At 52.2% G+C, this 27640-nt stretch overlaps 2 protein-coding genes across 2 annotated transcripts; both read right to left on the reverse strand.

Moving 5' to 3' along the window:
* Nucleotides 1–1394: 1394 nt before the first annotated feature.
* LOC101831190 (Myb related transcription factor, partner of profilin) lies at nucleotides 1395–11723 on the reverse strand. The gene is made up of 3 exons (XM_005086285.4): nucleotides 11646–11723; nucleotides 10397–11184; nucleotides 1395–2639 (listed from the first exon to the last, which is right to left on the reverse strand). The coding sequence occupies exons 2-3, from the start codon at nucleotides 10905–10907 to the stop codon at nucleotides 1975–1977; spliced, it is 1176 nt and encodes a 391-aa protein (XP_005086342.1). The 5' UTR covers nucleotides 10908–11184; nucleotides 11646–11723; the 3' UTR covers nucleotides 1395–1974.
* Nucleotides 11724–15272: 3549 nt separating this feature from the next.
* On the reverse strand, nucleotides 15273–15856 carry Nanos2 (nanos C2HC-type zinc finger 2). The gene has a single exon (XM_005086284.2). The coding sequence runs from the start codon at nucleotides 15742–15744 to the stop codon at nucleotides 15346–15348; it is 399 nt and encodes a 132-aa protein (XP_005086341.1). The 5' UTR covers nucleotides 15745–15856; the 3' UTR covers nucleotides 15273–15345.
* Nucleotides 15857–27640: the final 11784 nt, after the last annotated feature.

Raw genomic sequence — 27640 nt, forward strand, 5'->3', positions numbered from 1 at the left:
TTAATGACCTGGTGGGCCCAGTCCGCCTCTGGGCACCCCGAGTTTTTACCTCCCAGGCTATGGGGGAGAAGCGATGTATATTTCACATCAGCCTCTTTCCTTCACTCGGCCCGGGTCCCCGCCGATGCTCTCAAGGAATACCGAGTTATCTTGCCAGTTTGCAAGCATCCGGTTGGCACGCAGCGGGGGCTGCCTGCTTTCTCACCCCCGGTCCCGTCGCAGCAGCCCCGGCTTTCTGCTTATTTCAGTCACAATTTTACCTACCACCTGCGCTCCTAGTTTAACACTTTTCTCTCGCCTATTTTTGTCGTTTCCTGGGAGATACTATGTTCACAACCGTTGGTCCGGTGTACTACTGTTTATTTACATGCTCTTGCTTCTTCTTGGTGCTGGGATGGGATCCAGGGCCTTCTGCTAAGTGTTCTGCAGCAGAGACCCACAACCAGCCGGTGTTTTTTGTCGTCTTGAGGCCGGGTCTTACTACGGTAGCCCTGGCTGGTTGTCAAGCTTTAGATCCTTCTGCCTCAACCTCCTGAGGGCTGATATTTCAAAACTACATAACCGTGCCTGGCTTCAAAAATTTTTTTTTTCTTTTTCAAAGACAGGCTTCGAAGGCCTGGAGGTGGTGGTGAACGCTTTTAATCCCAGTACTCCAAAAGCTGAGGCAGGCGGATCTCTGTGAGTTCGAGGCTAGCCTGGTCTACAGAGTGAGTTCCAGGACAGCCAAAAAAAACAAAACAAAGCTTGCCCCTGAACTCAAGGCAATTTTCTATGTCTGCCTCCCTATTACTGGGATTGCAAGTGTGAGCCATGATCCCCTTCTAAAAGGTCTTAAAGTGTAGAAGCCACCGTGCGCGGGTGGCACACGATTTTAACCCAGCACTTGGGAAGCAGAGGCAGGAGGATCTCTGTGAGTTTGAGGCCAGCCTGGTCTTCAAGGAGCGTTCCAGGACTGTCAGGACTGTTACACAGAGAAACCATGTCTCGGAAAAAACACGGGGAAAAAAAAACCTGTAAAAGCCTGTTTTTTATTCTGTATAATTCTGGGACTCTGACCCTCAGGCAACTGTCTGTCTGTCTTGACGCAGTCACCACCCAAGTTGCTTTACTGAACTGCTCTCAACACGGTCCCGCGTGAACTCGAATTACATCTGAAGTTTGTAATATTCGTTGGAGACTTTTTTTTTTATACAGGCTCAAACTCAAGATTTCTCGCTCTCAGCCACCCGAGTAGCTGGGATTACAACCTTCACTCTGGGCTTCCAGACCAGGGTTAGCTCAGACTTAGAGGGGCAAGTTCAGGAGGTGTGGCCTCTGGGAGGGTGTGACCTACCAGGGGATGGGTGGAGCAGCCCTAAATGCAGTACTTCCAAGGCCTGTCTCAGAGCCTCAAGTTAATTGTACGAAAATAAGTTTATTGACATCTTGTCAGCACTGAGGAGAAGGGGGGGGCCGAGCTCCGGAGGTCAGACATGCCACGCAGCAACCGGAGGCAGAGGACCCCGCCTAAACCTCCTCAGTCCGAATCCCACCTCCCTGTCCCTAAAGTCCTCTGCCTCTACATTCTTATTTGTCTAGCAAACGCCCAACCCTTCCGAAGTCTGGGCTGGGGTAGAGTAGGGAAGCCCCCACGCGTTGCTTCTCTTCAAGGACAGCAACTGTTAGGCAAAGGGGCAGTCACAGAGCCAGGAGGTCCCCCGTCCCACCCCACGAGGGGCAATATAACAACGTAAAATTGATGGCTTACAAGTTGGGGTTACAGGAGGCAGTCAGGCAGACAACCACTGTACCAGAGAACGGGGCTGAGGGTGTCCCACCCAGAGAATCAGGCACTAACTAGCACAGGAAGTGGGGTGCTCACTTCCCTAGAGCAGGAAGCCAGGGCGCAGCGAGGGTGGGCGAACAGCATCTTCCTCCTCGACTGCGCCAAGCAGGGAGGGGGTTTGCAGGCAGGAGCGCGGACGGGAGCAGATTTCACGGAGACTTCCAGCGGCCTCGCCTCTTCCGTGTGGGGAAGCCTTTCTTCCTTTTGTGTGGTGGCGAGTCGTGGAGGGGAAGGGGTGGGGCTGGGGGCGGTTTGGGCACCCCTTCCTCGCTCCTAGGGGAGATGATCACCCCTCTGGCTGCCACCACCGCCCCATCCACGACAGCGGCTACCACGGACACAGGCTCTGGGGCCATCTCCACCTTGGGGGCGGGTGGGGGCAGGACTGGCTTGGGAGGTGGGGGCAGAGATGGCGGTGGGGGCGGAGGCAGCAGGTCAGCCGGGGTTCCCGGCAGAAGGGGTAACAGGGCGCTGAGGGCCTCGCTCAGTTTCGCCAGACCCTGCCGAAGGGTGCCAGCCAGCTCTCTGATGGCATTGGCAGTCTCCTGCTGAGCCCGCAGAAAGTCCAGGGATTGTTCTGGGGCTAAGGCGGGCCGAGGAGGCGGGCTAGGGGGTGAGGGTGCCACTTGCGCCAGCGGCGTGGGTGGAGGTGGAGGGGCAGGTAGCGGTGGAGTCAAGGCCAGGCGGGGCAGCTGGACAGGCTGCATGGCTGCAGGGGATGGGGACTCACGCTCCTTGGCTTCCGGGGGATTGCAAGAGGGCCGGGAACAGGACTCCGGGCTGCTGGAGCCCCCTTTGCTCTGGGCTGGGGTATCTGTAAAGAGAGAGGCCTTGGGTTAAGTTATAATGAGCCTGTGAGGCTTCATTTCCCGTTTTAGCTTCCTGGTTCTCAATCCCTTCCTCCTACGATGAAACACGGGCTCTCCGTGCGTCCGGTGCTCCCGACCCTCTTGCTTCAACTTCTAAGTGCAGGTATTACACACAACTGTTTTGCCTTTGCCTTTTAGACTAAATCCCAGTACTAGGAATCCAAAGCAGGGAGGGGACTGAGAAGGTCTTCGAAGGCCTGCATCCATTACAGACTCAGTTTAAGCCCAGCTTGGATGATAGTAGACCACATCCACCCTTTAAAAAGCAACAACCCAGCCGGGGGTTGGTGGCGCATGCCTTTAATCCCAGCACTCGGGAGGCAGAGGCAGGCGGATCTCTGTGAGTTCGAGGCCAGCTTGGTCTACAGAACGAGTTCCAGGACAGCCTCCAAAACAATACTGAGAAACCCTGTCTCGGAAAACAAAAACAAAAAAAAAAAAAAAAAAAAAAAAAAAAAAAAAGCAACAGCCTGGCGGCAGTGGTGCATGCCTTTTTAAATCCCAGCTCTCTGAAAGCTGAGGCAGGTGGATCTCTGTGAGTTCCAGGCCAGCCTGGTCTACAGAGTGTGTGCCAGGACAGGCTCCAACACTACACAGAGAAACCCTGTTTAAAAAAAAAACATAAATAAAAATAAATAAATATCACCAACAAAACACCCAAGACCTCACCCACCTCAGAAACACACACACACACACACACACACACACACACACACACACACACACACACACACACGAACACAGGCACACATGCCAAAAGCTGGACAGCTATTGAGGCTCTTGCTTGAAATATTTGTATTCTGGAGGCCCCAGAAATACGGTAGTAAGACCACCCAGGTAAGAGCATGTGAGAGGCCAGAGCCCCATGACACCAGTCTCTGAATGCAGAGGGGTCAATGCATTAAATCTGGCAACCAGCTTCAGAGGACAGAAGTCTTGCTGTCCCAAAGCTCAGAATCATCTGGACATTCACCCCTGCTCCTCTCAGCTGGAGTCTCTGGAAAGATAAGGGCTGATACACCGCCCATGCTTCTGGAAACAATCCCCAGCTACCACAGCAGGGACAGGATTTCTGTCCCCACCTGGGCATCCCAACACATATTCACCTGGGACTTGATTCACACTCCTGGACTTGAACAGTCTGCCAAGAGGACTATGATCCTGGGTGCCCTGAACCCCTCTTCCCTGAGCTGGATGGAGCCTTGGCCTCTCTGGTGTCTCCAGGGGGCAATGCTCTCAGTGTGTGCACTGTCTAATGACATTCCAAACTCGCTACTGACACGAGCTCCCGATCCCCGCCACCCTATATATACATGTCTTCCTCATTCACCGAAGTCTCGTTAGAGACAGGAGCTCCGTGTTTCTCCAGCGGCTGGGGCAAAAATCACTCCTTCATTCCCCCATTCCGCTCTTCCTCTCCTGGAGTTGGACCACAGTTTCATGCAAGTAAGGTATGTGCTCTACCATTAAATTACATACACCAGCCACCTTTTAGTAGCGATAGTCTCTGTGTGTACGTGCGCATGTGTATGTATGTGTAAGGGGGTAGGTAGGTGCGCGCATGTGCACATGGACTATCCAAACTGTTTTTGAAACCGAGCCTCTCCGGGTCCAGGAGTTCACTGATTTGGTTTGGCTGGCTGGCCAACATGGCCCCCAGGGTCCTCCTGACTCCACCTCTCCCGTGCTGGGATTTCACTAATGTAAACTACATCTGTTTACATGAGCCTGGGTTCTGGGGACGGAACTCAGAACTTCACACTTCTGCAGCAAGCATATTACCACCTGTGTTCATTCTCCAGCACTGCTCCTCCCCTCCCCCGCCCCCGCAGGGTCTCTCTGTGTAGCTTTGTAGATCACGCTGGCAGTTCAAACTCAGAGATCTGCCTGCCTCTACCTCCTGAGTGCTGGGATTTAAAAAGGCGTGTCCCACCACTGCCTGGCTCAACCCAATTTTTTAAAAAAGATTTTTAATTTACTTTTTATGTATTCTTGGTTTTTTGAGACAAGGTTTCTCCATGTAACTGCCCTGGCTTTCCTTGAACTCGCTCTGTAGACCATGCTCTCTTGGAACTCACAGAGATCCTCCTGCTACTGCCTCCCGAGTGCTGGGAATAAAGGCGTGCGCCACCACCACCCAGCTAAGGTTTTTTTTTAACTTTTTAATTATATATTTAAATTAGTCCCAGCTCCCACTCCCACTCTCTCCCCTCCTCACCCGTTCCCCCCAGCCCCCCACCCAATCCCCACTCCATTCCCCAGGTAGGGTGAGGCCCTCCATTGGGGATCTCTAGAGTCTGTCATTTCGTTCCGAGGAGGGCCCGGGCCCTCCCCCAAGAGTCCAGGCTGAGAGAGCATCCCTCAATGTGGGATGGGCTCCCAAAGCCCACTTGTGTGCCAGGGATAAATACCGATCTACTACCCAAAACCCCATAGATTGCCTAGGCCTGCTCACTGACACCCACATTCAGGGGGTCTGGATCAGTCCCATGCTGGCCTCTCAGCCATCAGTCTGGGGTCTGTGAGCTCCCCCTTGTTCAGGTCAGCTGTTTCTGTGGGTTTCACCAGCCCAGTCTTGACCCCTTTGCTCATCACTCCTCCCTGCAGCCAAGGCTTTTGACGTGTAATTCCGTGTATGCGTGTGTGACTGCGTGGGTGCGTGCAGGTGAGGGCAGACGCCCTGAGGCTGACGTTCCCGTGGTTGTGACCTGCTGGTATGGATGCTGGGCCCGGAGCTTGTGACCTCTGTCAATGGCAGACATCTTACCTAGCCCCGCTCTCCAGCGCCTCTGCTCGATGAGACAAGGTTCTGCTGACTCGTCCAGGCTGGCCTCGAACTATCAGCCTCCTTCAGCAGCTGAGATCGCAGGCCGCACCTCCACACCTGGCTCTTTCTCCTCAAGACACTATCCCCGTGCAGACGCCATTCCACGTAAACCTGACTAAACCCAACGCCCAATCTAGACTCTTCCGAGGCTACAGCTGTGGCCTTGTCTGACCAGCATCGTCTCCTTTTTTTTTTTTTTTTTTTTTTGTGGTTTTTCGAGACAGGGTTTCTCTGTGGCTTTGGAGGCTGTCCTGGAACTAGCTCTTGTAGACCAGGCTGGCCTCGAACTCACAGAGATCTGCCTGCCTCTGTCTCCCAAGTGCTGGGATTAAAGGCGTGCGCCACCAACGCCCGGCCAGCATCGTCTCCCTATTGGGCTCCCTGCCCTCATCCAACACCCCCCCAGTCCCTTCTCTGCCATCAGCCTTGTGGGGTACCACCAAACATAGCTGGGCTCCAGGAAGGCGTCCGTGTCCCAGCGTACATGCAATGTCTACCACGTACTCATCTACAGATGCAGACAGGGAATCAGCGGCTGCCTAGGGCCCTAGGGCAACCATCGAGGTGGCTTCCAGGCCTGCAGGCTCTAGTGTTATCTCCTCCAGGAGACATCTCTAGGCTGTTATCTAAAGTGGCTGCTAGTCCTTTCCTGGCTCTGCATTTAGCCCTAAGTGATCTCTTTGAGCACTCATTTCCCCTGGGCATGGAATCCATGTTTGTTGTCTGTCTAATCATTCTAGGTGAGCTTCACCAGCCAAGGGCTTCATTGTGCTAGCTGCTGTTTTTCCAGCCCAGGGATGGGATTCCAGGCCTTGCACAACTAGGCAGGGGCTCTACCACTGAGCCATGGCCCCCAGCCCCTCACTGGGGGATTCTAGGCAGGGGCTCTAACATTGAGCCACAACCCCAGCCCCTCACTGGGGGATTCTAGGCAGGGGCTCTACCACTGAACCACACCCCAGCCCCTCACTGGGGAATTCTAGGCAGGGGCTCTACCACTGAACCACTCACCAGCCCCTCACTGGGGGATTCTAGGCAGGGACTTTACCACTAAACCACACCCCAGCCCCTCACTGGGGAATTCTAGGCAAGGGCTTTACCACTGAGCTGTTGGCCCAGCCCTCTTTTCCATGTTGTTGTTTTTTTTAAATTATTGCATATTTACCCATTTGTTTGTGTTTATGGGGGTTCAGGCACACATGCCATGTTGTGCATGTAGAAGTCACAAGACAACGCGTCTCTCTGTCTACCATGTCAGTCCCAGGGATTGAACTCAGGTTGTCAGGCTTGGTGGCAAGCACCTTTAACCACTAAGCCACTTCTCAGGCCCTCCTTTCTTTTTTTGGGGGGGGGTGTCTTTTGTTGTTGTTTTCCAAAACAGGGTGTGTCTGTGTAGCCCTGGCTGTCCTGGAACTAGCTCTGTAGAGCAGGCTGGCCTCGAACTCACAGAGATCCACCTGCCTCTGCCTCCCGAGTGCTGGGATTTACAAGGGTGTGTGTGGCCACCACCAGGCTCTCCTTCAAATACTACGTCAGAGACGTGTGATTGCCCAGCTCAGTTTCCAGTGCCAGCAAACATGCAGATGCTCAGTGTCCGACCCCCCTCTTCTTTATAGACTTCCGATCTGTAGCTTTCACACAGTAGGAAGAGGCTAGTCAGGCTGGGTGCTGTGGCGCACACTTTTAATCCCAACACTTGGGGAACAGAGGCACTCCGATCTCTGTGAGTTCAGGGCCAGCCTGATCTAAGCAAGTTCCAGGACAGCCAAGGCTACCCAGAAAGAATCTGTGCAAAACAAACAAATAAAAGTTAGTTAAGGGGCTGAGAGATGGCTCAGAGGTTAAGAGCACTGGCTGCTCTTCCAGAGGACCTGAGTTCAATTCCCAGCAACCACATGATGGCTCACAACCATCTGTAATGAGATCATCTAGTGCCCTCTTCTGGTGTCCAAGCATAGAACACTATATGCATACATAATAAAAATTTTTTTAAAACTTAAAAAAAGTTAGTTAAGCAGAAAGCCTCTTCCCTCAGATACCCACTGAATACTGGGAGACACATATGTAAATTCAAAATTCTGGTTGGTCTCATCACCTCCAGGAAGCCCTCCCTGACTTTATCACTCTAAGTAATTTTGGCATAGAGTCTCTCTATGCAGCCCAGGCTAGCCTCAAAACAAAGACTCCCAAGTGCTGGGATTTCAGGGTGAGCCGCCATTGCCTGGCTTGATATCCTCTCAACAGACTTCATTTCTCTTATGTGTTCGTTTGTTTGTTTTTCGAGGCAGGGTTTCTCTGTAGCTTTGGAGGCTGTCCTGGAACTCACTCTGTAGACCAGTCTGGCTTTGAACTCACAGAGATCCGCCTGTCTCTGCCTCCTGTGTGCTGGGATTAAAGGCGTGCGCCACCACTGTCTGCTTTCATTCTCTTGTTGATAGTGGATAATTAATATGTGGTGGCATTAAGTGACTGTTTGTGGCACGTTTCCCCCAACTACACCAGTTCCGGAAGGGAGAAGAATTTGTCTTGTCCTCTAATGTATGCACTCAGCATCGACCCAAGAAGCAGGCTTAGGCACATTTATCGGGTATTTAAAAACAAATGAAGTGACTTCCAACAACTTTTTTTTTTTTTTTTTTTTTTTTTTTTTTGGTTTTTCGAGACAGGGTTTCTCTGTGGCTTTGGAGGCTGTCCTGGAACTCACTTTGTAGACCAGGCTGGTCTCGAACTCACAGAGATCCGCCTGCCTCTGCCTCCCGAGTGCTGGGATTAAAGGCGTGCGCCACCAACGCCCGGCTTCCAACAACTTTTTTAAAAAACTAGGGGAGTTCATGAGGTGATCCCTCGGAAACGTGAGGACCAGAGCCCAGAGCCCTGGAGTCCACATGAAGGGCAGGCACGGTAACAAGCCTGCAATTCCAGGGTTGGAAGGCAGACAGAGGGAAAACCTCCACGGCAAGCTGGCTGCTGGGCTAGCCCCATTAGTGAGCTCTGGGCTTGACTGAGTGACCCTGACGCACAGACAACAGTGAAAAGGGGTGACAACTCCGCCATCAACTTTGGGTTTCTCCATGCGCGTGCATACATGCATCCCTACACACATGCACACAGCACACGAACGCACATAAACTTGGTGTCACCGTCTGGTCTGGTGGGACCACTTCCCAGGAAGAGCTGGCGGTTTCCCGGCTCCCACGTCCCCTCTACCTGAGTCACAAGTCCTGACCTTGACGTACAAGCCTCCTGTGCTACCCACGACAAGCAGTCGGGCATAGATACCGTCAAACATCCCAGTCTTTTTTTTTTTTTTTTGGTTTTTTTTTCAAGACAGGGTTTCTCTGTGGCTTTGGAGCCTGTCCTGGAACTCACTTGGTAGTCCAGGCTGGTCTCGAACTCACAGAGATCCGCCTGCCTCTGCCTCCCGAGTGCTGGGATTAAAGGCGTGCGCCACCAACGCCCGGCCACATCCCAGTCTTTACTTGCTTGTGTGACTTCAGGTAGAGAAAGGAACCTCTCTGAACTCATCCTATGAATACCTAGCGGAGGGGGCCAGGGAGGTGACGCCTGCTGTGCAAAACCCGACAGCTTGACTTCAATCCTGCGACCCCGAGGTGGAAAGAGAGAGAAAAAAGATAGTCCAGCGTGAAGGCTGAACAGGATTCCAGCAGCAGGGACAGTCCCCAGGACAGCTCTTCCAACTTGACCTTGAGGAAGTCACCACACTTCTCCAAGTCTTGGGCTTACAGTACGGACCCCTCCAACTGTTGACCGTTACATCACAAGCTGGCCACGCCCCCCGGAGACACCACAGCAAGCAATCCGTCTGCTTTGCCACACTAAATTCTCACAGAAACCCTCAGAGGGGGGAACTTACTCTTCACCGGCAGAAGTGACACATTCAAGTGACAACACTGTGATTAACACTCAGCCTGGACTCTGCCTCTAGGCAGCACCCAGGACAGATTCCCACTTACCGCCCCCCCCCCACCCCCATCTCTCCCTCCATTTATTCTCCCGGCTGGAAATGAACTCTGGAGCCCCGTGCATGCCGGCCAAGCACTCCAGCAGTAACCTGCCCTCTTTCTGCTTTTGATTTTGCTGCAGGGTCTCCGAAAGATTCCCAGACTGTTAATGAATTCACGCTGCAGGCACTGAGGTCCCCGGATCCTCCTGTCTCAGCCTCCAAGGGAACTGGGAGGAGAGGCTGGCCCCACCTACTGAAACCCTGCCTGGCGGCTGATGACAAGTCCCAGATACAGACCTCCTAGGGTGGCTTCCATGCCTACCTCTGACAATTACCGAGTGGCTGTCCAGACATCCGAGACAAGCCATTTTCTTTACTCTGTCTTTCAAATCATTATTATTTTTGGAGAGATGGGGGGGGGGGGGAGGTCTCACGCTGCTCAGATTTGCCTTTAACTCCCTACACACCCAAAGACAACCTTGGTCTTCTGTCACCAACTTCAAGGTATTGGAATTACAGTCAGGAGCCACCACACGGATCTATGCAGTGCCGGGGGATCCGACCCAGAAGCCCTGCAAGCTAGGAAGGCACTACCAACTGGGCACCCGCAGACCGCCCCTCCTCACCCTTCTTTTGAGCGGAGTCTCCTGAGGCACAGGCTAACCTTGAATTCCTTTTTCTCTTACCTTGCCTCCGGAGTGCTAGAATTACAGGCCCACTGCCTGGACCAAGTCTAAATCATATCCTTTCTCTGACCTTATCGCTCCAGCTCTAAAACGCGGGTGACAACACCCACCTCCCGCAGTTTTTAAGAGAATGTGATAAACACGCCCCAAGGATCTGGGCGTGAACTGCATACAGTGGGCTTTAGAAGAGTTTGCAGTTGTTAAAGGAGTGGCTTTGGGACTCACCTGCCCGTCGATCCTGCCTTCGGTCCTCCGACAAAACACACCGTTGTGTCCCCGCGGACGGAGCTTGCGGCTGTGAAGAGGCGGCTGCCGGGCATTCCTCAGCCCCGGCGCCAGCTCCGGGCCCCGCCACACCCGGCCCCAGGATGGCGAAAATAGTCTCCTCCTCCGTGGAGAAGGTGTCCTCGGCGGCGGGCCCCGCGCCCTGCGTGGAGTGCGGCACTCGGGCCAGCTTCTCCTTGGTGCGGCGCTTGAAGTCGTTCCAACGCTTTTGAACCTCCTGGCCCGTGCGCTTCCAGCTGGTGATGCCATTGATCTTACTGGCGATGCTGTCCCACACTCGCCGCCGCTCGGCCACGCTCACCCGACGGTTCTGCGAGCCGTAGAGCTGAGGGTAGTGGGCACGCACCTCTCGGATCAGGATCTGGTTCTCCTCGAAGGAGAACCGCGGTTTGCGGAGCCGGGTGGTCTCCTCCGCTTCGCCCGGAGCCGCTGCCGCGGTCGCCGAGGCCATGGTGCCCCCAGACGCCACCGATCGGCTGCCTGGCGCATGGGGGGCGCCGGCTCTGCGGGCAAAGGGTGAACAGCGCTGGCGGGGGCTCGGTGTCCCCGTGTCGCCCCGACACGGGCTCCTCCGGTCCCCTGTGCAAAAAAAGTCGCGGTGGGAGCGGCGAGCTGCTGAGAGCAATCACAGGTGCTTGCTCGTAGGTGACACCCGCCCAGTGCCCATCTTGTGTTTCTCACGGCCGCCGAAAGCCTCACGGAGGAGTTGATGGGTACTGGCGGACAGTCTGGAAGGATGGAGGGAAATGAGCAAAAGTGGAAGGGAGAAGGGTGTTCGCTGCAGGACTCAGAGGAGAACGGGGGCGCAAGGGAACAGGAAAGGGATGCCCCGGGGGTCGAACACTTTGAAGTGATGCCAACCGGGCAATGCAGCAGAAAGGGGGCACCCAGGTCGGAGGGGAGCGCTAGGGGGCTCCCAGGGCAGTGTGTGTGGGGGGGGTCTGCTTTAGGGTCCCTGAGAGGCAACGTTCAGGAATAGAGGTGAGATGGGAGCCTCTAAGCAAAATGGTGAAATATTAAGGCTGAGGGTCTGCAGGGATTGTGGGGGTGCTGGGAACGCCTGGAAGGGGAGCTCTGGGGGTGACGGGGGTCCTAGACAAGAGGAGGGAGTCCCCGAAGCTCTCTGGGACTCCAGGAAGAGCGATGGAGCGCAGGCGATGGGGACCCAGTTGGGCCGTGGGTCACTCACCCGCGCCGCCGCAGCCCCTGCCTGCCGGTGGGTCAGGGCTTCGGCTTCTGCAGCCTCTTCCCTCCCCCCCGCCTCTCCCTCCCCCTCTGGGCCCCGCCCCCAGTAGCATCAAGAGCCGTGGCGCATGCGCGCTGGGCGAACGCTGTCTCCAGACGCCCCGAGAGCCAGGGCAGCGTTCTCTGCGCCTAGCGTCTCCGCATGGCGCAAGCGCAGAACTGCTCATCGCTCTGCCTCTCCAGCAGGACGCGGCTGCGCAGCCGCACACTTAGCATTGCGCCAGTTTCCCTGGGCATCTCCTGCGCAATTGCGCATGTGCAGACCTATAGCCCGCATGCGTGTCGCTGGCACCTTGCCCGGAGGGGGTACCCAGGACTAAATCCAAGTGCGGGTGCAGCTGAGGAAGGAAAGATGCTGCAGAGAGCTCTAGAATAGAGGTTTTTCTTTTGGGGGAGTCCGCTAGCCTACTCTTTCCGTTAAGCAGAAAGTCTTTTTTTTTGTTAGAGAAACAAGAGGGAGCGGTGGGGAGGGAGTAGAGTTTAGTTTCCATGACAACTGCGTGGGTGGCGATGGGGGGCGTTAGGAAACCTTGCCCACGCCCAATCACGCCCCAGCGTTGGCTCGCTCGGGAACTACCGCCTACGGATTGAGGCGGGGCACCCTGGAGATACTCCCCGCCCATGCGGAGGTGGTAACTATAGCAACCCAGCAACCTCCCAATCACGCCTGGGAGGCCCTCTGTTCACGTTTTGACGTCACCGCTCGGCAAGGGAGTTGAAAGGCTGGAGTTTCTTGGAGGGCGCGGACGGCGATCCTGGCTATGGCCCATTTTAATCAAAAGCGCCGAGCAGGAATGAATCAAGAGCACCAGTTGTATGAATTGAATGGCTGGATGACAGAGTTTAGCTTTGTGAAGATTTTTTTTTTCAGTGCCTGCAGTTGCAAGGTCATTGAGTAAACGGTGCTTCATTTATCCGACAGTTATTTATGGGCGCCCACATAGCTCAAGGTGCTATCCGTATGAAAGACAGAACTCTGTTCCCTCTTGGTGTTCACTTGCAAAAACTGTTTTTGAGGGCGTCTCACTAAGTATCCCAGGCTGGCATTGAACTTGCAGTAATACTCTCGCTGCAGCCTCTAGAATACTTAGGAAGACAAGGTATGCGCCGCCACCACACTTAAGGAAAAGGCGGCGGGGGAGGGGCTGCAGAGATAGCTTAGCAGTTAAGAGCTCTCGCATGAGGACTGGAGTTTGGGTTTCTGTACCCAAATGAGGGGGTCATAACCATCCTTAGCTCCGGTACCAACGGATCTGATGCCCTCTTCTGGTGTGTGTGTGTGCGCGCGCGTGCGCGTGTATTGGTCTTTAGAGGCATGTTTTCTCAGTGTAATAACCCTGGCTGCCCTGAAACTTGCTAACTACATCAGCCTGGCCTTGAACTCACAGGTGAGATCCGTCTCTCTTTGCCTTCCGAGGGCCGGAATTAAAGGCTTGTGTTAAGACCACGTGGCTACTTTATACTTTTTGTTGTTGTTGTTGCTTTTCGAGACAGGGTTTCTCTGTGGCTTTGGAGGCTGTCCTGGAACTCGCTCTGTAGACCAGGCTGGTCTCGAACTCACACAGATCCGCCTGCCTCTGCCTCCCGAGTGCTGGGATTCAAGGCGTGCGCCACCAACGCCGGCCTACTTTATGCTTTTTAAAAAAGTTTTGTGATGGGATTCGGGAGCCCAAAGTTTAAAATCTATCAAAAGTCAGACTTGGCGGTCCCTGTTCTAATAAGGCAAGAGCTGTAGATTCCTAAATTCAATCTCCAGGTAACAGGAGAGAGAAAACAGAAGGAAAAACTGTTAGCAGACTGGTGAGATTGCCCAGTGGTTAGAAGGTACTTGCCACTAAGCTTGAGACCTGAGTTCAGTCCCCAGGACCCACACTGCAGGAGAGAGTGAATTCCCTTGAATTATCATCTAACTACTACCACTTAGATGTTGTAACCCCTGTCCTCACCCTCTGCAGATTCTTTTTTTTTAAGATTTATTTATTTGTTATGTATACAGTGTTCTGTCTGTATCCATGCAGGCCAGAAGAGGGCATTATTACAGATGGTTGTGAGCCACCACGAGGTTGCTGGGAATTGAACTCAGGACCTCTGGAAGAGCAGTCAGCGCTCTTAACCTCTGAGCCATCTCTCCAGCCCCCCTGATTCTTTTTTGTTTTGTTTGAGACAGGGTCTTATCTACATAGCCCTGGCTGTCCTGGAACTCGCTCTGTAGACCAGGCTGATCTGGAACTCAGAGATCCACCTGCTCCTGCCTCCTGAGTGCTGGGATTAAAGGCAGGCATCACTATTGCCTGGCCTTTCCAGTTTGCTTCTTTTTTTGAGACAGGGTTTCTCTGTGTAGCCCTGGCTGTCCTGGAACTCGCTCTGTAGACCAGGCTGGCCTCAAACTCACAGAGATCCGCCTGCCTCTGCCTCCTGAGTGCTGGGATCAAGGTCTGTGAGTGCCACCACCACCCAGCTCCCCACAGGTTTTTAAAAACAAAGAAAAAGAAATCACTGTCTAGATGGACGCTGAGAAGTATTTGGGAACCTGTCCCAGTCAGACAAGCCGTGTTGGAGGACCTAGGGGGCAGCTCTGGGTCCTTTCCTGTGCCTCCTGAGTTCCCAAGGTTTCAGGCGAATGCAGCGCGCAGTGTCTTCCTTCACCTATCTCCCCCGTACCCAAAGGCACAGCCCACCAAGCGGGCCAACCAACAAAGACTGTAGACGCCAGCATCTCAAACCTAACTCTTAAAACTCTTTATTCACGGGAGCTCCACCCATCCACCCGTACGTCGGCACCCCGTCTCCAAACCCAACTCCTAAATAACTTAAAAATCCTACCGCGAGTTGTCCTTTGACCCTAAAATTCAAATCTAAGCAGTCACCATGTTCCTATTGGGTATCAGACTCTTTTGACTGTGGGACTCACACTGATTTAGCAAAACACTCAAGTAACAGGACTGGGGGTGCAGAGACACATGTCTCGTTGGGGGGAGGATACATCAATGATTGGGGTTGGGGCGGGAGGAAGTGAGTTGGGATGGTAGTGAAGAAGGGGGAGCTGTGGGCTTCAGCTCACTCGAGGCAGCCTGAAGCCACAAAGGCCCTGCCGCCTTCCAAGAGGGTCCTGACCCTCTTCCAGCTCCTGCTGGGCCGGCGTGTTCAAGGAACTGAGCGCTGAGCTTGAATGGTCCCATGGAGAAAGCCGAGTCTGTGGATGCTGAAGAAGATGAAGACAGACAACCTCACAGTCGGTACGAACGTCAAGTTCTTAGTAGTGATGGTCCCGGTCAGTCTCTGGCACTGTCCCAGGACTCTGAAGACTGGCACGCTGGGATTCTGTAGGGTGGAGAGTCCGGGGGTTCCCCCAAGGGATCTTTGCCGGGGATCTGAGAAGTCAACGAGGCTAGGTTAGTGCCATCAGCAGGACGTCACAATCCAAAAGAAGCCACCAAGATGCACCGTCCATGGAGAACAGCTCTCAGTGTCAGGAATCTCTGAGACAGGTGGACCGGGCTGCCAGCAACCCCCAATGTTTCAGGATCCTGAAGATTCAGAGAACGGTGGGATCTAGGAACCCCCATAGGGCTGGGTGAGCAGAGGGGAGGGTCAAAGTAAGGAGGGGTTGGGAGTGTGGGTGACAGGGACCTCATGGATCTTACTTAACGCTTGACTTTGCGTCCGGCGGAGTTTCGTCCACCACGACGGTAGAGAGACTGCTGGTTGCTGTTTAGTGGACAGTACTTGAGCGTGTGAGCCTGGTCCCCGGTGGCCCCGCACAGGGGACACACGTAGTGCCTCAGGATGGGGCACACCACCACACCTTCGGATGTCTTCAGCTGGTGCGAGGCATAGACGTGACGAGACTCTCCGTTGTGTTTGCAGAAGTTGCATAGGGTGGCCAGGCTCCCGCAGACCCCCAGCTCGCTCTTCTCCTTCCTGAGGGCAGACGCCTCAGCGCCTCCATCCTCCAGTCTGTGGCTGCGGCCCTGGATTATTGTCAGTATCACCCGGCTCAGGTTAAAGTAGTCCTTCCACATGTCAAAGGGAGGTAGGTCCATGACACCTCTGTGTGGCTGGTGGCTGTGGGGACTGGGCAGGGACTGGGGGGTCGGGGACTGTGAGGTTGGAGGGCAGGAGCAAGCAGACTGTTTGTGGAGTAGAGAGGAGGCACACCCCCTTTTAAATACTCCCCTAGAGCCCACTCTCAGCAAAGGTGGGGCTTAGATTTAAAGGGCCACTTCCAGCCCAGGGCTCCTGGCTAGCTCCAGTCTCCCAGGGAGACTGGAAGCTGCACATTTCCAGGCTGCCCCTCCTCCAAGGCACTCTGTGTTTTCTGGAAAGGACCTTGTAGGTAGTCTGTGGGCCTCAGTTTCCCTCCTGTTTAGTTTAGGGCTTTGCTTATGTCTGTTGCTCATTCTTGCTTCCTTCTTCCCTCCTTCCTTCCCTCGGAATCATCCAGAACCTTATGATTTGACTTACGTTTTTTTTGTTTTTTGTTTTTTGGCTTTTTGATACAGGGTTTGTCTGTATTGTTTTGGAGGCTGTCCTGGAACTCGATTTGTAGACCAAGCTGGCCTTGAACTCACAGAAATCCACCTGCCTCTGCCTCCCGAGTGCTGGGATTAAAGGCTTACCTTTTTTTTAAATATATTTTTTGGCTTTGGTTTTGTTTTTTGGAGTCTCACTATGCATCTTTGGTTGTCCTGGAACTTGCTATGTAGACCAGGCTGACCTCGAATTCAGAATCTACCTCCTCAGGTTCTAGGACTAAAGACATGTACCACCATGTCCAGTTTAATTTTTTTATTACCTGTTTTGCTTAATAGTGGGGGGGGCATGCCACAGCTTACATATGGAGATGGGAGGACAACTTGCGGGAGACAGCTCCTTCCACCAACTGGATTCCAGGACCAAACTCAGGTCATCAAGCTTGGAATAGGTGAAGCTGAACCATTGGCACTGGCCCATGTGGGTTTTTGTTGATGACTGGTATCGTTTGTATTTGGTTTGGTTTTGAAACCGAGTTAGAGCCGGGCGTTGGTGACGCACGCCTTTAATCCCAGCACTCGGGAGGCAGAGGCAGGCGGATCTCTGTGAGTTCGAGACCTAGTATGCTTTTTCTTTCAACGTGTGTGTGTGTGTGTTGCTTATGGTTGTTAGTTACATATGTGTGTTTGTATATGTGTCTACAAGAGCGAGTTCCAGGACAGCCTCCAAAGCCACAGAGAAACCCTGTCTCGAAAAGCCAAAACGAAAAAAAAAATTGAAGGAGGCTGGAGAAATGACTGAGCTGTTGGGAGAGCATTTAGTGCTTTTACAAAGGACAAGTTGGGCTCCCAGCACCCACATTGGGCAGCTCACAACTGCCTGTAACTCCCACTCCAGGGGATCCAATACCCTCTTCTGGCCTCTCTGGTCACTTGCATATATGTGGTATATAAAAACCAAGGAGGCACATGCACACACATACACACATGCACACACATACACACATGCACACTCATACATACATGTATACACACGCTCGTGCACACATTTAAAAAAATTGGAGCCGAGCAGTGGTGGCACACACCTTCTTAAATCCCAGCACTTGGGAGGCAGAGGTTAGGTGGATCTAAGTGAGTTCCAGGACAGCCAGGACTGTTACATAAAGAAACCCTGTCTTGGCGGATCTCTGTGAGTTCCAGGCCAGCCTGGTCTACAGAGCGAGTTCCAGGACAGCCTCCAAAACAATACAGAGAGACCCTGTCTGGAAAACAAAGAAGGAAAGAAAGAAAGAAACCCTGTGTTGTGTTTCTGGGTGTGTTGGCTGTGGGTCAGAGGGCAGCTTTTGGAAGTCAGTTCTCTCTTTCCACCACGTGGCTCCTGAGGATTGAACTCAGGTTGTCAGGCTTGGAGACAAGTGTCCCTATCCTCTGGGCCGTCTTGCGTTTCTCCTTAGTCTCAATAGCCCCGAATGTGAGGCACAGCCTGCGACACAATTACTCAACAGTCTGATCTAACCCTCACAAGTCCAGGAGGGGAGCGCAGCTATGATCCTGTATTACAGATCAATAACCGAGGTTCAGAGAGGGAAATTCATCAGCCCTGAGTCACACAGCATGGAAAAACTGGACCCAAACAAGTGCTAACCAGGACCCATGGAGCCTGGAGCTATACAAGTGTCCGATTCTCCAAAGGCCACTGAAAGTCAAGGAGGTGAGGGCTCTATTCCTTTCCTGTCACAGAGAATAGGACGCTCAGAGACCAGAGGGAGCACACCCAAGGTCACAAACTGGGGAGATAGCAGGGTTGGGACTGACACCTCTGCGGGGTGTGTGTGTGCGTGCGTGCGTGCGTGCGTGCGTGCATGTGTGTGTGTGTGCGTGTGTGTGTGATTTTTTGTTTCTGCTCTCCAACCCCCACCTCTCACCCCCAGATAAGGACCAAACCCTAGGTAAGCACTCTCCCACTGAGCTGAATCACTGTAGCTAAGCAGGGCAGCATGTTCACAAGCCTAGTTCTCAGAAAGCTTTGGGTTTAATGTCTTGGGCTACAATTAAGACCAGCACAGGAAGCCGGAAACACAGCCGTCACCGTCCCATTGTAGAGATGAGCAGAGAGAGGCTCCAGAGAGGCTGAGGGTTTGGTCAAAGATAAGTGGATAGCCGGGACCCAAGCCCTGAATAATCTTCAGTTCACCCCCATATGGAACCATGTCAAGACAGATGAGCAAGGAGGTGTAATCCCAGCAGAGGCAGGAGGATTGCTGCGAGTTTAAAGCCAGCCTGGCCTACAGAGCGAGGCGCCATCTCCAAACAAGAGAATCACGGGAGCTGGGTGAGGCTTTGCCTGGTGTAGGTGCACACTGAGATACGGGAACCTCAATGAGACACTGGCTTTCCACACAGAACAATGCTGTCACCAATGTTTCAATCAGGGACAACCTCCCGGGCCAAAGAGACAACACTGGCTGCTGTTTGGGAGAGCAAGGCTTCTGTTGAGGGGCTCAGAACAGGCTCTGGATAACCCAGCAGAAATGGGAGCATGGTTGGGGAGACTGAAGCCAGAGGGTTGTGAGTTCTAATCCAGCTTGGACTGCACAGGGAGACGTTATATATGCGGCAGAGGCCGGTGGCTCTCTTGAGTTTGACGCCAGGCCGGTCTTCAAGGCATTAGGCAGTGTGTGTGTGTGTGTGTGTGTGTGTGTGTCTCAAAACAAGGAAAAACAGTCATGACAGTGATTTTTAGTGTCTAGGTTGTTGCGGGTTGGTGAGCCTCCTGTATGTGGCAGAGTCTGAGCCTTGGTCATGACACTTCAGTCGAGAGCCTTTGAGAGCAGGATAAGGAAAGGCAGGTCTGCAGAACTCAGCAGTTACTATTGCTTGGTCAGATCATCCCCAATGCCTGGCCTGCCCACCTTATTTATTTTCCTGGTTTCATGTCTCATCTTGTTACTTAGCTATGGCAGCCTTTCCTCCTGGGCCTCTGGTTGATGTTTATTTTGGGGATGTTTGCAGACAACTCTTTAGATACGCCCAGACTTGGGTGGTACAGGGAATCAAAAACCGGAGATGAAACTGACAAGACTCTGCCCAGCCTGGTGTTTACTATGTAGGGTTCTGCTACCCAAACCGGGGCCCTGCAGGGGTCCGCCGCCCTGTTTACTTCTGAGCTGTCTTCAGCCTGACCCCCCCTGGCTAGAAAACAGACGAAGGGGGTTTCAGACAGGTGGTTTGGGTGAGGATCACAAACCTTCCTAAGGCAGGCAGGCGCTAAGGAAAATTTACCTTAAGAGAACTGCGCCTGCTTTCCTGATGGAGAAATGGAGACTCAAATTACAAGAGTCATCCAACCACAACCAGAGTTTATTATTTTATTAATTCATTTGTTTATTGGTTTTTTTGTTTTTTGAGACAGGTTTCTCCGTATTGCTTTGGAGGCTGTCCTGGAACTTGCTTTGTAACCCAGGCTGGCCTCGAACTCACAGAGATCCGCCTGCCTCTGCCTCCCGAGTGCAGGGATTAAAGGCATGCGCCACCAACGCCTGGCTGTTTATTGGTTTTTTTGAGACAGGGTTTCACTGTGTAGTACTGGCTGACCTGGAATTTACTCTATAGACCAGGCTGGCCTTGAACTCATGTCTGTATACCTCTGCCTCCAGAGTGCTGGGATTAAAGACATGTGCCACCAACGCCTGGCCTGTATTTGGCTTTTGGAGACAGGATTTCTCTGTGTAGCCCTAGCTGTCCTGGAACTCAGGATATAGACCAGACTGACCTGGAACTCACAGAGATCCACCTGCCTCTGCCTCTTCCTCCCGGGTACTGGGATTAAAGGTGTGCGCCACTATGCTCAAGCTATATGGGTCTTTGTAAAAATGTTAAGGCCCAGCGAAATGACTCAGTGGCTAAAGACTTTTGCCACCAAGCTTGAAGACCTGGGTTCGATCCCCACATGGTGGAGTGAGTACCAACTCCCAAAAGTTGTGCTCTGCCCTTACAGCACAGTGGCGTGTATTCTGCCTCCAAATAAACACATAAAGACACGTCTTAAGTTCTTGAAAAAGTGTTGCTAAGCCAGATTTGGTGGAACACATTAGTGATTCCAGTAGGGGGGAGAGAAGAGGATCAGGAGTTCAAGGTCATCCTCGGCTACATAATGAGCTCACTTTGGGCTACAAGTGATCCTGTCTCAAATGAAAAAACAAAAAGATAACTAGACTGAGGGTGCAGCTTCTTTGGTAGGGGCGACTGCCCGGGATGGGGGAAGACAGGCATGCCGACTGTGGTGGTCTGAGTAAGAACGGCCCCCTTGGGCTTACATATTTGAATGCTTAGCCACCAGGGAGTGGCACTACCTTAGCCTGTTCTGTTGCTGTGAAGAGACACCATGACCAACGCTTATGAAAGAAAGAATTTTGGGCTGGAGAGATGGCTCAGCGGCTAAGAGCACTGGCTGTTCTTCCAGAGGTCCTGAGTTCAATTCCCGGCAACCACATGGTGGCTCACAACCATCTGTAATGAGATCTGGTGCTCTCTGCTGGCCTGTAGGCAGAAGGCTGTATACACAATAAATAAAAAATATTAAAAAAAAGAATTTAATTGGGGACTGGCTTGTAGCTTCGGAGGCTTAGTCCATTATCATCATGGTGCGGAAGGTGACAGGAAGACATGGAACGGTTGCTAAGAGCTGTACCCTGATCTGTGGACAGCAGAGAGAGACTGGGCAGGGCATGGGCTTTTGAAACCTCAAATCTACCTCCAGTGACACACTTCCTCCAACAAGGCCACACCTCCTAGTCCTCATGGTTCTCTCAAAGAGTCCCATCCCCTAGTGACTAAGCGTTCAAATGTCTGAGCCTATGGGGGGGGGGCATTCTCACTGAAACCACTACATTCCACTCATACCATAATGCAAAAATGCCTTTATTCTAACTCCAGAAGTCCGCTTATCCAGGGACAAAGTGTGTTCCTTTGGCACTGGTTTTAGGGTCAGGGTACATTTCTTTGGTTGTGGTTGCAGGGCCAAAGTGTGTTTCTTTGGCTCTGCTCAGGGTGTGTTTCTTTGACTGGTCCCACCCGTAGTCTATCTTAGTCTCAACAATGTTTAAAAATCCAAAGTTCCGCCGGGTGGTGGCGGCGCACGCCTTTAATCCCAGCATTTGGGAGGCAGAGGCAGGCGGATCTCTGTGAGTTCGATGCCAGCCTGGTCTACGCAGAGCAGACCATATATTCCCAATATCCAATGATAATGCACATTACCACTTTAAAGCGATGGAAAGGGAGAGTGGTGAGGAAATATTGGACCAAAACAAGTCTGAAAACCATCTGGGCAAACGCCAAACTCCGCATCTCCTGTCTGATGTCAAAGTGCTCCGCAGATCTCCAGCTCCTTTCAGCTGCAACACATTTCTCTCAGGTTCCGCTCCCTGTTAGCGGCTCTCCTGGGTAGCTCTCACACAGCTCTGCCATCTCCGACGTCTTGGGGTCTCCAAGGCAACCCAGATGTCACCTTCACTGCGTCGTGCAAGGGCTCCTCTGGTCCTCCCTGTTCTGCTTGAGTTCCTGTCCTGACTTCCATTGATGAGGAACAGTGCATATGAGCCAAATAAACCCTTTCTTCCCTGAGCTGCTTTTAAAGGTCATGGTGTTTCATCGGCCTAAGATGGCATTCTGCAAAGGTTAGAATGGGTTTGGCAGTTCAAGTCTGCAGTTCTAACAACACGCAGGCACCCACGTTCAAAGCCAGCTTAGCTGCACAGTGAATTCCCGTCCAAGCTGAGTGCCATAGCAGAGCCCTGTCTCATAAAACTGAGATTAAAAGAAAAGAAAAGAAAAGTCTGGCATAGTGGTGTATGTCTGTCATCCCAGCTCTTAGGAAATACATGAAGGAGGATCAGGAGTTCGAGTTCATGGCTATTCTGGGCTACACGAGACCCCGTCTAATGAATGAGTGAAGTACCGTGTAATGGGGACCCTAAATCATTGAAGTGCTGGCTGTTGAGATGGTTCAGCAGGAAAAGGTGCTTATTGCTGAACCTGAAGATCTGAGTTTCAGCCCCTGGAAGGCACGTGGTGGGAAGAAAGCCACATACGTGAAACACACTCACATGTAAACATACATTTCTGTTTTACTACATTTATATCACACACACACACACACACACTGTAACAGGGTCTTGCTGTAACCCAGGCTGTCCCGTGGCTTGCCAGCCTCTCTCTCTCTCTCTCTCACACACACGCAGGCATGCAGGCACACATGCGCGCACACACACATACACACACTCACACACACATACACGCACTGTAACAGTGTCTTGCTGTAACCCAGGCTGTCCCGTGGCTTGCCAGCCTCTCTCTCTCTCTCTCTCTCTCTCTCTCTCTCTCTCTCTCTCACACACACACACACACACAGGCACTGTAACAGCGTCTTGCTGTAGCCCAGGCTGTCCCGTGGCTGGCCAGCCTCCGCCCCCAGTCTTCTGCATGCTGGAACGACGGTTGTGCATCACCCCTTAGAGCCCTTCCCACTAGTACTTATCTCTTATTTCATTTCAGGCCACGTCTCTTTCTCCCACCTCTGCCAGACTCTCCCAAACAAACCCCAGCCGCACTGTCATTTCAACCGTAAATACAGATGGCCCTGCAAGGAAGGATCGTTTGACTCACGATATTTTGACTGTACAATACACATTGAGTTGGATCTGTTCCCCCCTGCTGGTGATAGGCAGGAAACTGTGAGGGAGCCGGGCGGAGGAGGCCAGCCCATGCTGCAGGCCCTGGGACTTGGTTCTCTCCTCCCTCCAAGCAAGTACCAGAGATGGAACTCAGGTCATTAGTCTCGGCGGCAGAAGCCTTTTCCCACTGTGCCTCTCTCTGACTGCAAATCTATGTAGTGAGTTTTTTGGGTTTTTCGAGACAAGGTTTCTCTGTATTGTTTTGGAGGCTGTCCTGGAACTCACTCTGTAGACCAGGCTGGCTTCGAACTCACAGAGATCCACCTGCCTCTGCCTCCCGAGTCCTGGGATTAAAGGCGTGGGCCACCACTGCCCGGCCCTGTGTTTCTCTCTTTGTCACTCTGTCTGTCTCTGTCTCTGTCTCTCTCTCCAAAGATTTATTTATTATGTATACAGTGTTCTGTCTGCATGCATGCCTGCAGGCCAGAAGAGGGCGCCAGATCTCATTATAGATGGTTGTGAGCCACCATGTAGTTCCTGAGAATTGATCTCAGGTTCTCTGGAAGAGCAGCCAGTGCTCTTAGCCTCTGTGCCAACTCTCCAGTCCTGTCTTTCTCTTTCTTTTTAAAAGATTTATTTATTTAATGTACTTCGGGGTTTTGCCTGCATGTTTGTCTATAGGAGGGTGTCAGATCTCCTGGAATTGGAGTTATAGGCTGTTGTAAGCTGCTCTGTGGGTGCTGGGAATTGAACCCGGGTCTGTTGGAAAAGCAGCTCTTAACCACGGGGCCATCCCTCCAGCCCCCTCACAGTGTCTCTTAAAGGCCCTACCTTTACACACTGTTACATTGGAGATCAAGTTCCAACATGAATTTTAGAGAGACACACTCAAACCATAAGAGACGACCAAGTTGGGTTTGTTTGTGTTGGGGATTGCAACCCAGGGTCTTATCAATGCTATGTAGATATGTAGGCCAGGCTGGACTTTATCTCAGAGATTCCTCTGCTTCTGCCCTCCCGAGTGCTGGCATCAAAAGGGTTGTGACAAAACTCCAGGTCCTGTTAGGACTTTTGTAGACAACTTCAGGAGAGATTCTATGTTGTCTTGGTTAAATCAGCGACCTATGGGCTGGGGGATATAGTTCAGTGGGAGAGCACCTTCCTAGAATCCCCCAGTGAGGGGCTGGGGTGTGGTTCAGTCATAGAGCACCTACCTAGAATCCCCCAGTGAGGGGCTGGGGGCGTGGCTCAGTGGTAGAGCCCCTGACTAGAATCCCCCAGTGAGGGGCTGGGGGTGTGGTTCAGTGGTAGAGCCCCTGACTAGAATCCCCCAGTGAGAGGCTGGGGGTGTGGTTCAGTGGTAGAGCCCCTGACTAGAATCCCCCAGTGAGGGGCTGGGGGTGTGTGGTTCAGTGGTAGAACCCCTGACTAGAATTCCCCAGTGAGGGCCTGGGGTGTGGCTCAGTGGTAGAGCACCTACCTAGAATCCCCCAGTGAGGGGCTGGGGGCGTGGCTCAGTGGTAGAGCCCCTGACTAGAATCCCCCAGTGAGGGGCTGGGGGCGTGGCTCAGTGGTAGAGCCCCTGACTAGAATCCCCCAGTGAGGGGCTGGGGGTGTGGCTCAGTGGTAGAGCCCCTGACTAGAATCTCCCAATGGGGGGCTGGGGCGTGGTTCAGATGTAATGTGCTCCTTTAGCATGTATTAAGCCCTAGGTTGGATTCGCAACACCAGAGCACAAAAGAACAAAACATAAAGGTAAGTAATCAGCATGGTAAAGACCCTTCCCATACAAGCTTCACAACCTGGGTTTGATCCCTGGGAGCAAAAAGGATGGAAGGGAAAAAAAAAAAAGATCTCTACAAAGCTGCTCTTGACTTCTGTGTATGGTACACACACATTATAATGATAAAAAAAATAAAAAGAAGTCTCTGGGATGGAATGAAGTGGGGTGCATTATTAGATGTGGAATCTATCGCAAATAAAAAATGATCTGTGTGTGCGTGCGCGTGCGTACAAAAGCCGCGGCTCATGTATGCATGTCAGAGGACAACTTGTTAGTCCTGTGGGTACCAAAGGGGAAACTCGGGTCCTCAGGCTACCCGGTGAGCCAGCTAACCAGTCCTCACACCTGACACATATGATTATAAGCATCTTAACTTACAAGCTGTCGTGATCGGTCCCATATGGGCAGTGTCTGAGACTGGTCCTCAGTCTCCGTGAGGTCAAGGTGCAGAGCCATGCAGGATCTGGGGATTTGCAGGCCACTGTGGATAACCTGGAATTCACACGGGGACAGGTGGCGGGTCTGGCATGATGAGAATGGGGTTTGCCCTTGTTGTACATTGCTACATCTTTCTCTTCCTCCCTAAAACGAAAAGGTGCATTCTAGTCACATTTATGTGTGTGTGTGCACATTGTGTGTGCTTGTGGGCATTGGACCACTCAGAATTTGGGCTACCGGTGACTGACTGCTGCTCAAAATGGGTTCTGGGACCCAACTGAGATCCTCTGCGAGAACATCTCTCCAACATTCCTGGTTCTTTTTAAAACCTATTTATTTTTATGTAATGCGTATCAGTGCTTTGCTTGCATGTATTTTTTTTTTTTTTTGGTTTTACGAGACAGGGTTTCTCTGTTTTGGAGACTGTCGGTCCAGCCTGGCCTCAAACTCACAGAGATCCGTCTGCCTCTGCCTCCCGAGTGCTGGGATTAAAGGCGTGCGCCACCAACGCCCGGCTGCTCGCATGTATTTTATGTGTGTGCACCACATGTATGCCCAGTATCTGAGGAGACCGGAAGATGGCATCAGTTCCCCAAGAAGTAAAGTTATAGAGGCTGCCTGATATGGGTGCTGGGAACCAAACTTAGTCCTCTACAAGAGTTTCGAGTGCTCCTAACCACTGATCTGTCTCCCCAGTCTCTCTCCTGTTTTTCTTTCTCTATTTGAGACTGGAGTCTTTTTTCTTTTTCTTTTCTTTCTTTCTTTCTTTTTTTATTTTTCAAGGCAGGGTTTCTCCATAGCCTTGGAGAGGCTGCCCTGGAACTAGCTCTTGCACACCAGACTGGCCTCGAACTCACAGAGATCCGCCTGCCTCTGCCTCCCGAGTGCTGGGATTAAAGGCGTGCGCCACCAACGCTGGGTGAGATTGGAGTCTTATGTTTGCCTCATCTGACCTTGGACTTTTGGGATAGAGGATAACCTTGAACCCCTGATCCTTCTGCTTCTACTTCTGGAGTGCTGGAGTTACAGTTGTGGTTCCCCATGTCCCTTGAAGAGGGAGACGGTATCTTTTCCAGTGTTTCTCTCACTATTTGGGGATCCCCTAGGGGATCCTAATAAAAACTGTATGCAGACGCATAGAAATTTGGGTGAACTTAATGATCATGTTAAGGCTGTCTGGTTTAATATCTGCCTCTTAGGTAAAATGAGTCATGCCTGGTAATAATAATTAGCACCTGGTTGGTGACAGGCTTGCTCCTGAATGCCTTATAAGCAGATACCCCAGGTCTCACAATCTGTAGTGGTTTGAAAGAAAACGGCCCCCAAAGGGAGTGGCACTATTAAGGGGTGTGGCTTTGCTGGAGTAGGTGTGGCTTTGTTGGAGGAAGTGTGTTACTGTGTGGAGGGGTGGGCTTTGAGGTCTCCTGTGCTCAAGCTATTCCCAGTTCACTTTCTGTTGTCTGCAGATCAATATGAAGGACTCTCAGCATCCTCTCCAGCACCGTGTCTGCTTACACGCCACCGTGTCACCATCTCAGCTGCCAAGATGGTAACGGACTAAACCTCTGAAACTAAGCCGCCACCCCATTAAATGGTTTCCTTTATAAGAGTTGCCATGGCCATGGTGTCTCTTCACAGCAATAGAAACCCTAGCCAAGACACAATCCAAATGCAAATCATGGAAAGACAGAACAGGAGGGAATGTTGTCTTCTCCACAATCCCACAGGAAGCCTGTGACAAAGGCAGGGTCTCTGTTCTTAGGTTTTAGGCCAGGCTTTGCACCAAGGCAAGGCTGTCTTGGGAGCCAAGTCCCGCGTCCTCCCAGCTGCCATGGTCTCAGCTCCGGTTCTGATCCTGGCTGGCCAGGGAAGCAGAGTGCAGTAAAAGGTGATCATTGTAGGGTCAGGTGAGACCCCAAGTCTTGGGATAGCTCTTGGTTGGATCCTCCCTTATCTAGCAAGACAGGAGTCAGAAAGTTGAGTATGTTTAGTCACACCTGTAATCGTTGTATTTGAGAGGTGGAAGCAGGAGGATCAGGGGTTCAAGGTCAGCCTCAGTTGTATAATGAGTTTGGGGTGGTGGTGGTGGGGTGGTGGTGGTATATTTGAGACTCTGTTACAAAACAAAACAAAAGACCAAATCAGGAGAGGTGAGTGTCTTCCGGAGCTTAGTATATTTGTAATCTGTTACAGTGTGCCTACTGTGTATGTGAGCACTTGACAACACCGCAACTGAATAAAAGGTTTTGGGTGGAGTTTGCATGACTTCAGCCTCCAGCTAGCTTCACCAGCTGTGTGGCTTTGGAGATTTTTTTCTTTTTGGGGGGGGGTTTCGAGACAGGGTTTCTCTGTGGCTTTGGAGGCTGTCCCGGAACTGGCTCTTGTAGACCAGGCTGGTCTTGAACTCACAGAGATCCGCCTGCCTCTGCTTCCCGAGTGCTGGGATTAAAGGCGTATGCCACCACTGCCCTGCTGGAGGTGTTTCTTAACGTCTCTTCCTTTCCTTGTCTGTAAGATGGAGAACCGGGGCCTATCTCATAGGTGCTGTGAGGTCTGAAGGAGATGGCTCTCCATG

This window comes from Mesocricetus auratus, unplaced genomic scaffold (genome assembly GCF_017639785.1).
Source record: "Mesocricetus auratus isolate SY011 unplaced genomic scaffold, BCM_Maur_2.0 Super-Scaffold_100038, whole genome shotgun sequence".
NCBI classification, from domain to species: Eukaryota; Metazoa; Chordata; class Mammalia; order Rodentia; family Cricetidae; genus Mesocricetus; species Mesocricetus auratus.

Excerpts from the sequence above, each read along its gene's own strand:
- Nanos2 (XM_005086284.2), bottom strand. The coding sequence starts at position 15,744 with ATGGACCTACCTCCCTTTGACATGTGGAAGGACTACTTTAACCTGAGC.
- LOC101831190 (XM_005086285.4), bottom strand. The coding sequence starts at position 10,907 with ATGGCCTCGGCGACCGCGGCAGCGGCTCCGGGCGAAGCGGAGGAGACC. Across the intron at positions 2,640-10,396 it reads AAGGCAGGATCGACGGGCAG|ATACCCCAGCCCAGAGCAAA; the intron begins GTGAGTCCCAAA and ends CTCTCTTTACAG.